At 42.3% G+C, this 12,091-nt stretch overlaps 1 protein-coding gene across 1 annotated transcript in view; it reads left to right on the top strand.

Annotated features, from left to right (window-relative positions):
• SH3BGRL2 (SH3 domain binding glutamate rich protein like 2) overlaps positions 1–12,091 on the top strand; it is a 48,149-nt gene that overhangs the window by 19,022 nt on the left and 17,036 nt on the right. The window contains exon 2 of the mRNA XM_087776640.1: positions 4,351–4,536. Within this exon, the coding sequence (XP_087632766.1) occupies positions 4,351–4,536 (186 nt within the window). The remainder of the gene's footprint in view (positions 1–4,350; positions 4,537–12,091) is intronic.

Raw genomic sequence — 12,091 nt, 5'->3', positions numbered from 1 at the left:
AAACTGGTTCAGGAAGCATAGAGAGGGAAAAAAAGGAGGAAATTGTGACCTGTTGGAAGTGACGAGAAGTTTCCAGGGAATTTTGGATAGAGGGCGTCATCTGATTTTGCTAAACTTCTGGTCCAGTCTGGACATGATTTATGATGGTAACATCCTTATTCTGCTGTGAAATGAGCAATATGATTTACCTTTTTACCAGGGATCACTGTTCAGGTTAGCTGGCAGATCTGTTCCTGCCCCCCCCCCCCCCAATATTAGTTGTGTGGGAAAGAGAAATCTTAGAACAGAACAGTTTTCAGTCTAGCTAAAGATATAAAAAGTAAAGTAGCTGGAAGTGAGGTGAATTCTGAACAGAAGCAAGCAAATATTTTAAGTGAAGGCAGTTAGTTAACTATGGGAACAATTTACAAGGGCTGGCAGATCCTCTGTTATTATCAGCTCAGGAATGGAGTTTAGGGGGGAAAAAATCTAAAGAAACTCTTTACTCCTAAGAGGAATTAATTCAGGGATGCTGAAGGTCAGAACAGATAATCCCAGTGGTCCCACCTGGCCTGGCCTGAGGATGTCTTTGAAATTTTTCTCCAAAGCAGTCTGAAAGCGTATCCTCCTATTACCTGTTGCAAATCAGTATAAAGAAATTAAAACTAGAGGAGAAAGCCGGGATACTTTAGCTGAGAGAGACTTTTTTTGTAAATCAGGCTACTGAACAAGTGATTGGCTCATTTTAACAGTTCTGTATGTCAAAATGGACATCCTATTTTTCTGCTTTTTAATCCTAATAAGGAGACCAGTTCCAAATACTGGGGTAAAATGGAGATGTCTCTGGGAGTTTTCTCCTGTCTTACTTTTGTGAATAAAAATATAGATTAACAGTAAAACCAAATGCAGAGAAATGGTGTTCAAAAAACAATCGGCCTGCTAAAAATATGGGAGACAAACTTTGTGTTATGATAGTAGACTATTAGCTATCAGAGTTTTCTTCACCATGTTAAAGATAGATTAGGATCATATTATGTAGAGAGACATGGATTTTCTTTCAAAGTCAGTGTCTCTGCTTAATAAAAAGAGATTATATTGCCTGTTCCTAGTTGTATTTATGGCTAATACTCTTCCATGACAACAAGGAAATTGTAAAAAAATCAACATCGAACTGTCTGTTTGAGATGAGATAAATAGGATGCATATGGAAGCTAGAGTCTCTTTATAGAATACAAAATTAAATGGGGGATGTGTTTTCCTCTGAAACTTCACAATGGATATATATTTTGGTGGTGTATCTCGCCGTGTCTTCTGCTGTGCTGAAACGTATTAAAACCAAAATATTTTGATGCTAAAGCAGTCTATTCTCTAAGAGTACAGATGCTTTCCCAAAGTGATGTATGAATAGCCATGAACCAAGTTTTTCTGGACGTGGTACCTCTGATGATACGAATACTCTTTTCAGATTCCCTTTGGTTGCATCACACTCTGGAAACCTTGGAAGCAGCAAGGTACAAGGCTAAGTTTCACAAAGAGGACTGAAGTATCCATCTCTGTAGTTTGTCAAATGATGTATTTTTCTCCAGGGGGCTCTTGACAGGAGCTCAGATCCTCTGCACAGGCTAGTGAGGAAGGGAGAACTGGCACTGCACTTTGTGTCATGTTGTGTTTGCTCAGTGTTTCATGTGGTTGAATGCTGGAAGCTTTTATAACTCAGAGTAACCACAAATGAGAGCTGCAGGCAGGATTGTGAGGCTGACGCACTTCTGCGGCACAGATCCAGTTGTAGAGGAAGACAAAGGTCCTGTGGTTTTCTTGGGGAATAATCAGCTGGCTTCTGCTGTGGCAGATGCTCTGAACATCCATCTTAAACAACAAGGCATAATTTAATAGGATTTCTAGTGTAACTAATGCTCTTGTTTTAGTTTACAGACTTGAATCAAATCACTTGGGGAAGGAGAAGATGCTACTTTTTTGGCTAAAAACTTTCAGTGCATTTTGTTTAAATTTATGCAGCTGGCACATCCACAGCTGATAACTCATGCAGATGTCGTGTGGAGAATTGCAAAGCTTCTGGCTAAAAAAAAACACCCCACAATTTATTTCACTTCAACATCTTAATTAGTTTTATAAAAATAAAAAGGAGAGATTAGGAAATGTGAGTTTGTGGAAGAATTCTCATCGTGTGAACAGTAAAATATTAGGGATCTGATTAAATCTGAGTTGCCGTTAAACTTGGGCCCAGTGTACAGACTACTGGGAGACAGCAGATGAAAATGGGTAAATGTAGATATATGTGTACTGGTGCGTGGCCTGGCCTGAGCAATGGAGCTCTCTGATACTGTGAAACTGTTAGAAGAACAGTTGCCGGCATGGCCAGCTTTGGCCAAGGCTTACTTACAGTCTCACAAACAGTTCATGGCCATGATTTAGATGTTACAGCATTGCAGGGATCATTCCCCATGCACGGTTTACATGCAGCCATTCTGAGAGGGTGCAGGTTTAACAGACTTGGCCAGACGATGCCATTTGGCCTCAGGACCAGAGGGCTGGCCCGGGCACTCTGTGGTTTTCTAGTTGCTCTGACCAGTGCAGGAGGGAATTCATGTTGGTTTTAGCAGTATTCCACTATAACGAAATGACCTCTCCCACACATAATTTTAGATGTCTCATTTCTGTTTGAACAAATACTTAATATTTGTGTTAAGAAAATCTCAGTCTCTGTCTCTTTTGGACCTCTCTTGCAGATTTTTTTTTGGCAAAAGACAGAGGAAAATATTTTTGTCTTTCACTTCTACATTGACAACAGAATTTGTCTTTGCAATTTTTAGGGAGACAGTGAAAGGCATGTTGTCTTTGGTGCCAGCAGTGATGATGATGCAGTAATTTTGCTGTTGTTGATAATGCATTATTTGCACACAATTTTAGGAACTGCCTTCTGTATGAAAAAGTGATCCTTTCACATGTGCCTGTAAAACCCCACCAGTATAAGAATAAGACACTGAGACATAAACTTAATATGCAGCCCACTTCTTAAGAAAGACAGTAATCATTTAAGAGCTTTGCCTTTGCAATTTCTTAGGATGGCTGCCCTCTTATTTCAAGGAAACAATGATTCCAGCAGCATTACTGCTGAAAGTTATGTATTTTTGTGGTGCGTTTAGGTAGACAGAACGGGTTGTGTGACAAGAACAACGAGCACGTGCACTTTAAAAATCCTCTGATTTCCAACTAGTATCTAGGTCATATGATACCCACAGGCATGATTCATCCACCTGGGCTTTATGCCAGTCAGCAACTGCATGGATCTGACACTCCAGGAATACTGTAAAATTATTAAAGCTGTATTTTTTTCTTTAAATAATGCTGTTGATTATAATCGTAAAAAATACAGCATATAATTTATAGTTCCTTTCTTAAAGAATTCATTTCATTAAGCAGATGCAAAAAGTACAGTATGGACTGAAGAGAATGCAGAGCACACCTAGCTGAATGAGCCCAGGTAGCTTTCCTTGGCCCTACAGACTTTCATTTCAAAGGTTGCTATCTTGATATAAAATCCTATTTGAGGCAGAAGTAGTCTTCACCTGAGTGTATCTGCTTGAAGCCCAGCTAGCTGTTAAGGGTTGCTCTTAGCTACAATGAGCTAAAAACTGCTAATGTTTTGCCTCTGTTAGGCTTTTGTATAAAGATGATAATCTCCTTGAGGGGCAGAAACCCCATACGTTTAGTACAAACCTCATACGTTTTTTCTGCAATGAAATTCATTTTCAAGAGATTAGATCATGCTTATTTTTAGGCATGTGTATTATGCAGACAGACACTCTTTAATTAAAGATTCAACAAGCCTTGTTCAGGGAACCATCAAGCTGCATTTTTAAAAGATGTGTAGGTGTCTAGGAAAACAAAAATGTGTGTAGTTGGGGTGGGTTTTTTCAGATGTACCAACATGTTCACCTCAATGAACACTTATGGAGTAGATTCTTCTGCGGCTTGCCAGGTTGCTTACCTTTCATTTCTAGGTGCCTGTATACTTTAAAAACGTAGGCCCTAATGACTTTGAAAACAAGCTACCTCTTTTAACTCCTACTTCTGAGGAGTCCCATACAGATTATTTTTTTAATGCATCTTTAGAGAGTAAAGGCTGGAATTCCCACAGATGAACTAAAGAGACAGCCTTCTAGAAATGAGGTGAGGAAGTGTAGCCTTTGCCAACTTGTAAAGAAACAACAGTGATTAACTTCTATGAACTCAAAACTGAAAAAAATATTTTCTCCTTTGTCTTCCTGAGTTTGTGACTTCCCATCCCATGAAAGTGGGTTATGGTGGGCTTGCTCTGAGTAAAGGGTTTTTTTTCTTTCTTTCATCTAGATAAAGAAGAGGCAACAAGATGTGGTGAGGTTTCTGGAAGCCAATCGCATAGAGTTTGAAGAAGTGGATATCACAATGTCAGAGGAGAAGAGACAATGGATGTATAAAAATATTCCTGAGGACAGGCAGCCTGCACAAGGCAATCCACTGCCACCACAAATATTCAGTGATGATCGGTACTGTGGAGTAAGTAGCTGTTACGGTTGTCAACGGGCGATATATTAGTATACCCTGTTGACCATTTAAAAGACTGGGACTTGCTGTTGGGCTTTCTCTAGTAGCATCTGAATTAATGGTGACAGTTTGGGGTGACAGAAGCAGGTGATGATCATACAGTGAAAATTCAGATCATTCATCTGTAAATCCTAAAGTTGTCTTCAGCTGGTGGATTCCATCCACGGATGTAAGAATTTGTAATGTCACATGCTTCATGTACAACCTGTTGATGGTGAAGTCCCATGTGAAACCACACTATACGCTGGGGATTTATGGTTTTCTTGCTACTTGGGTTTAGTCCAAGCGTAAAAATTCAGAAGGAAATCTTTGGCACAGTAAATGAGAACATTGGCTAGATTGAGTTATATTGTCATTGTAATTAAGCTCCTTCTCTGCTGCTGTCATAGTGTAAATTTCATTTATGCTCAGAGAGCCTTTATGCAATCAGAGTCTCTAGGATAAATTAAAACTATTTGCTGTTTGAATTTAGAACAGTTTTATTTTTCTGTAAAGCAAAGCAGCTTGAGACTTGTCTTCCTCTGCTCAAAGACTGCTAAGCATGAAAGCCTGTGAATCTGACAACAGATTGATGGGTGGATTGATTTCTCTGACGGTGTAAGCTGCAATAACTTCTCCATCCACTAGCGCAAGCTGAAGCAGTAGCCTTTGATAAGTTAACAAGGGCACCATATGAATGTTTTACTCTCCTGCTTAGCCAGCATTGTGTGCTGCGGCTCTGGGTCTTGGGTGCTGTTGTAGTCTGGGAGAATCTTCCCAGAACTTTTACTCATCTTTGAACAAAATGTTGTAAAAAGACCACAGCTGGGCTCTCTTTGCCTTGCTGCATCTTTTCATACTTCAACCATGTGACTTGTGCATTCTTTAGGAGGCAGGTTTGAGGTACCTGTTAGACTAGCTGATGGGAGAAAGGGAGGTTTGATGTGCCACCCTGGCTGCATCAAGAAGTGATGGGGTAACGTTTGCCTGTGAATTCAGGAGGAGAATGAAATGGGGAAGAAGGTCTCTGTGGTTATAACAGCTGGACCAGAGTAAATGTGGGTATTGTGTGGGTTTCTGACTACCATGTGGTGGAGGTACATCCAAGCCGGTTCTAACTCAGCTCCTGCCAGACTCATGGTGCTGTAACTAAGCTGCTCCTGGCTAATGGAACGCTCAGATCTGCTGAGAACCTTTCGACTGCAGTGCAATTGTTAGCTTAATGTAGGAAGTATGTAAGAAGTCATTTAGGATCCTCTGCAACAAACAGATTGGGTATGATGCAGCAGCTAACTGGCTTCTTGAAGCGAGGTATTTAACATCTCTCCCGTATGTTTTGTATTGGCCTTACTTGTTTACCTCAGCAGTGTAACTCATATCTTCCTACCTCTGGGTAAGAAATGTCAGTTAAAGAAATGCATCTGGGACATGGAAGGGATTTTGACCCGCACTTATGGAGCAGCTCCTCACTTACTTACAAATAACAACATTTACATTGTTCTGTGTGATTTCAGTTTGCCTGGGAAATACAATGTTTTAAGCTGTTGTTTCTTATCCTGTCAGCTTGTCTTTATAACATGTTTTAATGTAGTCTTAGAAATTGCTGTTTGGAATTAGCAAGGAAGAAGATGTCATGCAACATGTGAGATGATCTTGTTAATCTGTCTGCTCAGCTGATAGCTGTTTTGGTTGAGCAGAGTTAATCCTATTACTAGACCTCACTGTCCGCATGAACATCTTTAAAGAGCAAACATGGTTTGAAAGAAACTATTTTCTAGGATGAAGGAAGAACTGTGCAGGATCTCCAACATTCATCAGTTAGCCTACTGCATTAGCTAACGAAGTACTTAGGTAATAGAGCGGAGGCGAAACATCAGGCAGGAGGCAAAGGAGATCAGTGCTGGAAAGGGGGTTAAAATATCACAATCAGATGAAGTCAGCAGACATTGCACAACTTGTCTCTCTTTGTCATTTCCACAGTGAGTGTTTTCATATGTTTATCTTGACATAAATAATAAAAAAAATCGCTAGTAAATAATTTAAACTGAAAAAATACCCACTGAGTTTTCCGTTAGTTGAGTTAGTGAAAATAGGCTTATAATTTGTGATTTGTGTCCAGGCAATTTCTAATCCGTTTTGCTCCATTAACAAGCACTGTCTTTTTCTGCCTGCCAGTTCTACAGTCTCACTGGGAAACTGCTTATCTACTCATTCTGGCTTATACATTGTTACTGACAATACAGACTTGCTTACAATACAAACTGGTCAGATCCATTGCTGTTCCTCTAAATGTATGAGGGCTAGACAAGGCAAAGGAAAATAGGTATATTTTTTTTATTTTGTTCATGTTATTTCAATAGAGGTTCACAAGGATATGGTGTACAAGCCGTGACTCCATGTCATGTTCATAGCCATGCTGTTTTTTCTGTGTTAGTAAAAGCATTAACAGTTTTTTGTTTTGTTTTGTTTTTTTTTCTCTCTCCCCATTTTCGCTTTAGTAGAAAATCTCAGCAATGCGCACAAGGGTAGTATCTCAGGATAGATTTTTCTGGCTAGGGCATTGCCATTTGAAATAAACACTTTTCAGAATGTAACTGCAGTATAGAGGAAGTTTGTCTTCAGTGTTTTCAGTAAGTATCCAAAATGGGTTGGTGTCAGCCATTTGAACATGTGATAGCTGGTGTAAGGGAGGAGAAAGGTACAAAGATGACCAGTGCTTACTGGTTCACAAACCAAAATGTATCACAGGGCGAGGGATCCTTTTGGTACCAACAGGCAAACTCCATGTTTTGAAATTTGATCAAAACCTTGAAATTTTTCTGAGTTGATGTAATTGCAAATATGATCATTAATCTATCTTGTCCTTTTCTCAGTCTTCTGAGATGCACTCTCCAATTTTTCAGTAGCAAGTTCTGCTAATGGATTTTGAAATAAAGTACTGAGCAAGAACCATTTTTATTTCCTGCGAACAAGATAAGAGTTGTGAGCACACAAGAACACAAATCATTTTACTGATAATCCAGTGCTGTCATAGCACTGACACTATGATACGTATTTTTGACTTTACAATCTGTTGTTTCATCTTAGTGACATTGCTATAACATTGTAAGTACGTGAGAAGAGAGTCTCCATTTCAGACAAATCAGACACATGAACCTGCTGTTCTAATTTACAGTGGTGTAAATCTGAAATTACTACAGTTACCTTCCTCTAGTTAGTGCTACGTAATGATAATGCCTATTGCATGTTCCAAGAGGGAACTCCTGCACTTTGCACGAAGAAAAGTAAAGTGGAGATACTTTGGAAAAGATAAAAGAAGAACAAGTAGAGCCTTAATAGGAGCTGGTGTGTTGGGTTGGGTTGTTGGGCATTTAAACCAGTTGCGTCTTGCCTGGTTCCTTACAAGGCTCGTCCACAGTTTGTTTGAGTGACTTCTGCTGTAGTACTTTGACATACAGCTATGGAATACAACTCAAATCATGTATTATTTTCCCCCAGGGTTAAATCTCCTTGCAGTACACACCGGATTTCCCTGTCCTCCTGCATTACCCGCCAAGTGGACCCTGGCCCTTGAGCAAAAGCAACCCCACAAACGGGTTTGCCTTTTCCTGAGGGAGGAGCAACCCACACTGTCTTTCCCAGCCACTGTTCTCCACAGCAGGGAGGCTTTACCCACTTGACTTGTTTGATCATGGCGCATTTCGCATTCATGGATAACCTGTTCAATGGCTTCAATGGTCAGGTCCTCCCCTTGATCACGAGGCCATCTATGCATTGCATCTCTTCCTAGGTGTCCTGATGTGTCATGGGCCCACTGAGCTATGAATAGCGTGCACTTATGTGTTCCCAGTTCAGGTCCACCTGAGCCATTTCAGTTCTGGCAGCCTGGCCTACCTGCTCCTTGTTTCCATATTCTTCAGTGGCATGGCTCTTAGGCACATGAATATCTACATAAAGTACTTTTATAACAAGATTCTCTACCTGGGCAAAAATGTCTTGCCACAGTGCAGCAGCCCAGATGGGCTTACCTCTGTCTGGCCAGTTAGCTTCTGTTGTAGCCACCCTTACAGGGCATTTGCTGCCATCCGTTAGTCAGTGTGGAGGTAGAGTACTGGCCACTTTTCTCTTCCGGCAATGTCTTGGGCCAGCCGGATGGCTTTCACTTCTGCAAACTGACTCGATTCGCCTTTGCCTGTGATGGTTTCTCTGACTTGTCTTGTGGGACTCCACACAGCAGCTTCCGATGTTTTCCCACAATATGACAGGACCCATCAGTAAATACAGCATATTGTTTTTAATTTTCTGGTAATTTATTATACAGTGGGGCCTCTTTGGCATGAGTCACCTCCTTGGGCAATGCTTCAAAACGTCTGCCTTCTGGCCAGTCCATCATCTCTTCCTCCTGCTCTCCCTCAGGAGGAGTTTCTTTCTCCTTTACTAACTGGGTCGACCTATGCTTCTGTTGTTTCTTCTTGATTGCAGGAACAATTGTTGTAGATGGGAGTTGGGTTTCTGATTTAGCCACAGTGTCTGTTTGTGTGTCCTCAGATCCAGAGACCCTCTCTCTCATTTGAGCATAGGCATAGGTCTGCCCCAGGCCCCAACACAGTGCTGGAAGTTGTGTCTTTATGGTATATGCAAGGCATCCTTCCTTCAAGTGGTCTGCCAATTCGACAGGATTCCACGTCTGTTCAGCAGTGAAGTCCCAGACCATCGGAGCTGAGAGCTGCTCTAGGCACCTGCCCAAATTCTCCCACACACCTTGCCACTGGGAATTAGTTGTCTCAGGGCACATTCCTGTGTGGCATTCCCAGCTGGTTGGTTAACCTTATGAAAAGCTAAAATCAGCTTCACTGCACTCACCAATACACCCTTCTGGTTACATAGGGGTATTCAAGAAACTGAAGGGCCATTGCAACAAGGGTGGAAACATCTGTCCTGGAGAAGACGAAGATGCCATTCTTCATTTCCTCCACAAAGTGGCTCCTGGAGAAGAGGAGAAAGGTGTAATTGCTAATTGTCTCCACGAGATGGTTCCTGGAGTACTGGGATGGTGGCCGTGCAGGGGTGAAATACCAGATCAGGCTCAAGGCCAATGCTTTTATCATGGCTCTCCCAGGCAAAGCAAAAGAAAGTGATAAACAACACAGCAAACAGCAAAAGCTGAAAACAGCAAATAACAAGCTCTCGAGTTTGATGTACAGGAAGAAAGGGAGCAAGCAACAGAGCAACTGAGGGAAAAAGCAAATCAGTATCAAGAACAAGCAAGTCAACATTGTGACCAGCAACATGAAGTAACAGCCTGCCAAGTAACAACTAAGCAGGTATAAGAGCTGTAAATTCAGTCTAGCACACTCTGATCAAATCTGTCATTATCTTGAACCTTTTTGAGTCCCTGTTCAGGAGCCAGAAAAGGACTGTTGTGGGTTGATCTCAGCCAGCAACCACACAGCTGCTTGCTCCCCACCACTCCCCTAGCAGGGTGATGCAGAAAATAGGAAGAGCAAAAGCAAGAGTTGAGATAAAGACAGGTTAATAAGTGAGGGAAAGAAAGGGAAAAAAACCCAAGTATTGCAAACGCAATCACTCACCATCTCCCAAAAGCAGACCAATGCCCAGCCAGTCTCCAAGCAATGGCTACCTTGGAAGACAAACAATCCCCAGTTTTTTATGAGCATGACGTTATATGGTATATTTGGCCGATTGGGGTCAGCTGTTCCAGCTGTCTCTCCTCCCAACATCTTTCCCACTTCTAGCCTACTCTCTGGGGGTGGCAGGGGGGAGCAGAGTGAGAAACAGAAGGCCTTGATGCTGTGCAAGCACTGCTTGGCAATAGCCAAAACACTGGTGTGTTATCAAGGCTGTTTCAGTCACAGATCCAAAACACAGCACCATAGGGATTGCTGTGAAGAAAGTTAACTCCATCCCAGCTGGACCCAGTAAAAACAGGAAGATGAAGACTGTAGTTCGTTTTCTAAGTTTTTACTAAGTAAATGTTTTGCTTTCTAAATGCTGTATCTCCCATAGTGAATTTATTTTACACAGCCAGATCAGTGATTTTGCTTGTGAGTTATTCAGATTTTTCTGAAGTACTGCTGGTAGGATCCAACATAGTACTAACTATTTGGTATCCTGCAGGTTAAAAACACTATTTAAAAGAATGAAAAAATAATTACTTAGCCTTACTTACTTATTACTTACTGTTACCTTTTTTTGCACAGACCATGCAAAGTCCAGACTGATGGAGAGATCACTGCAGATTGGTGCATTAGGGCCAGATTCACAAAGGGACTATAGCATGATGCCAAGCTGAAATAGCTAAATTTTGGGCATGTGTCTTCTGGAGTGGAATTTGCCCCCAGCTAGGGCTCTAGCTTCTTCACATAATAGGTGAGGAGTCACAGGTATAGAATCATAGAATGGTTTGGGTTGGAAAGGACCTTAAAGATCATCTAGTTCCAGCCCCCCTGCTATGGGCAGGGATACCTTCCACTAGACCAGGTTGCTCAAAGTCCCATCCAGCCTGGCCTTGAACACTTCCAGGGATGGGGCATCCACAACTTCTCTGGGCAACCTGTTCCAGTGCCTCACCACCCTCAGAGTGAAGAATTTCTTCCTTATGTCTAATCTAAATCTACCCTCTTTCAGTTGAAAGCCATTACCCCTTGTCCTATCACTACATGCCCTTGTAAAAAGTCCCTCTCCAGCTTTCTTGTAGTCCCCCTTCAGGTACTGGAAGGCTACAATAAGGTCTCCCCGGAGCCTTCTCTTCTCCAGGCTGAACAACCCCAACTCTCTCAGCTTGTCTTCATAGGAGAGGTGCTGCAGCCCTCTGAGCATCTTCATGGACCTCCTCCGGACTCGCTCCAACAGGTCCATGTCTTTCCTGTGCTGAGGACTCCAGAGCTGGATGCGGTACTCCAGGTGGGGCCTCACCAGAGCAGAGTAGAGGGGCAGAATCACCTTCCTCGACCTGCTGGTCACACTTCTTTTGATGCAGCCCAGGATACAGTTGGCTTTCTGGGCTGCAAGTGCACATTGCCAGGTCATGTTGAGTTTCTCAACAACCAACATCCCCAAGTCCTTCTCCTCAGAGCTGCTCCCTATCCATTCTCCGCTCAGCCTGTATTTGTGCTTGGGATTGCCTTGACCCATGTGCAGGACCTTGTACTTGGCCTTGTTGAACTTCGTGAGGTTCGCACAGGCCCACCTCTCAAGCCTGTTAAGGTCCCTCTGGATGGCATCCCTTCCCTCCAGCGTGTCAACTGCACCACATAGCTTGGTGTCATCGGCAAATTTGCTGAGGGTGCACTCAATCCCACTGTCCATGTTGCCAGCAAAGATGTTAAACAGCACTGGTCCCAATACCGACCCATGAGGAACAACACTCGTCACAGGTCTCTACTTGGACATCGAGCCATTGACTGCAACTCTTTGAGTGTGACCATCCAGCCAATTCCTTATGCACCGAGTGGTCCATCCATCAAATCCATGTCTCTCCAATTTAGAGACAAGGATGTTGTGCGGG

This window comes from Nipponia nippon, unplaced genomic scaffold (genome assembly GCF_047370975.1).
Source record: "Nipponia nippon isolate SJK-2023a ecotype South Korea unplaced genomic scaffold, ASM4737097v1 scaffold_4, whole genome shotgun sequence".
Classification (NCBI taxonomy): domain Eukaryota; kingdom Metazoa; phylum Chordata; class Aves; order Pelecaniformes; family Threskiornithidae; genus Nipponia; species Nipponia nippon.
Note: the sequence above shows the minus strand (reverse complement) of the source record. Positions and strands in the feature narration are given on the sequence as shown.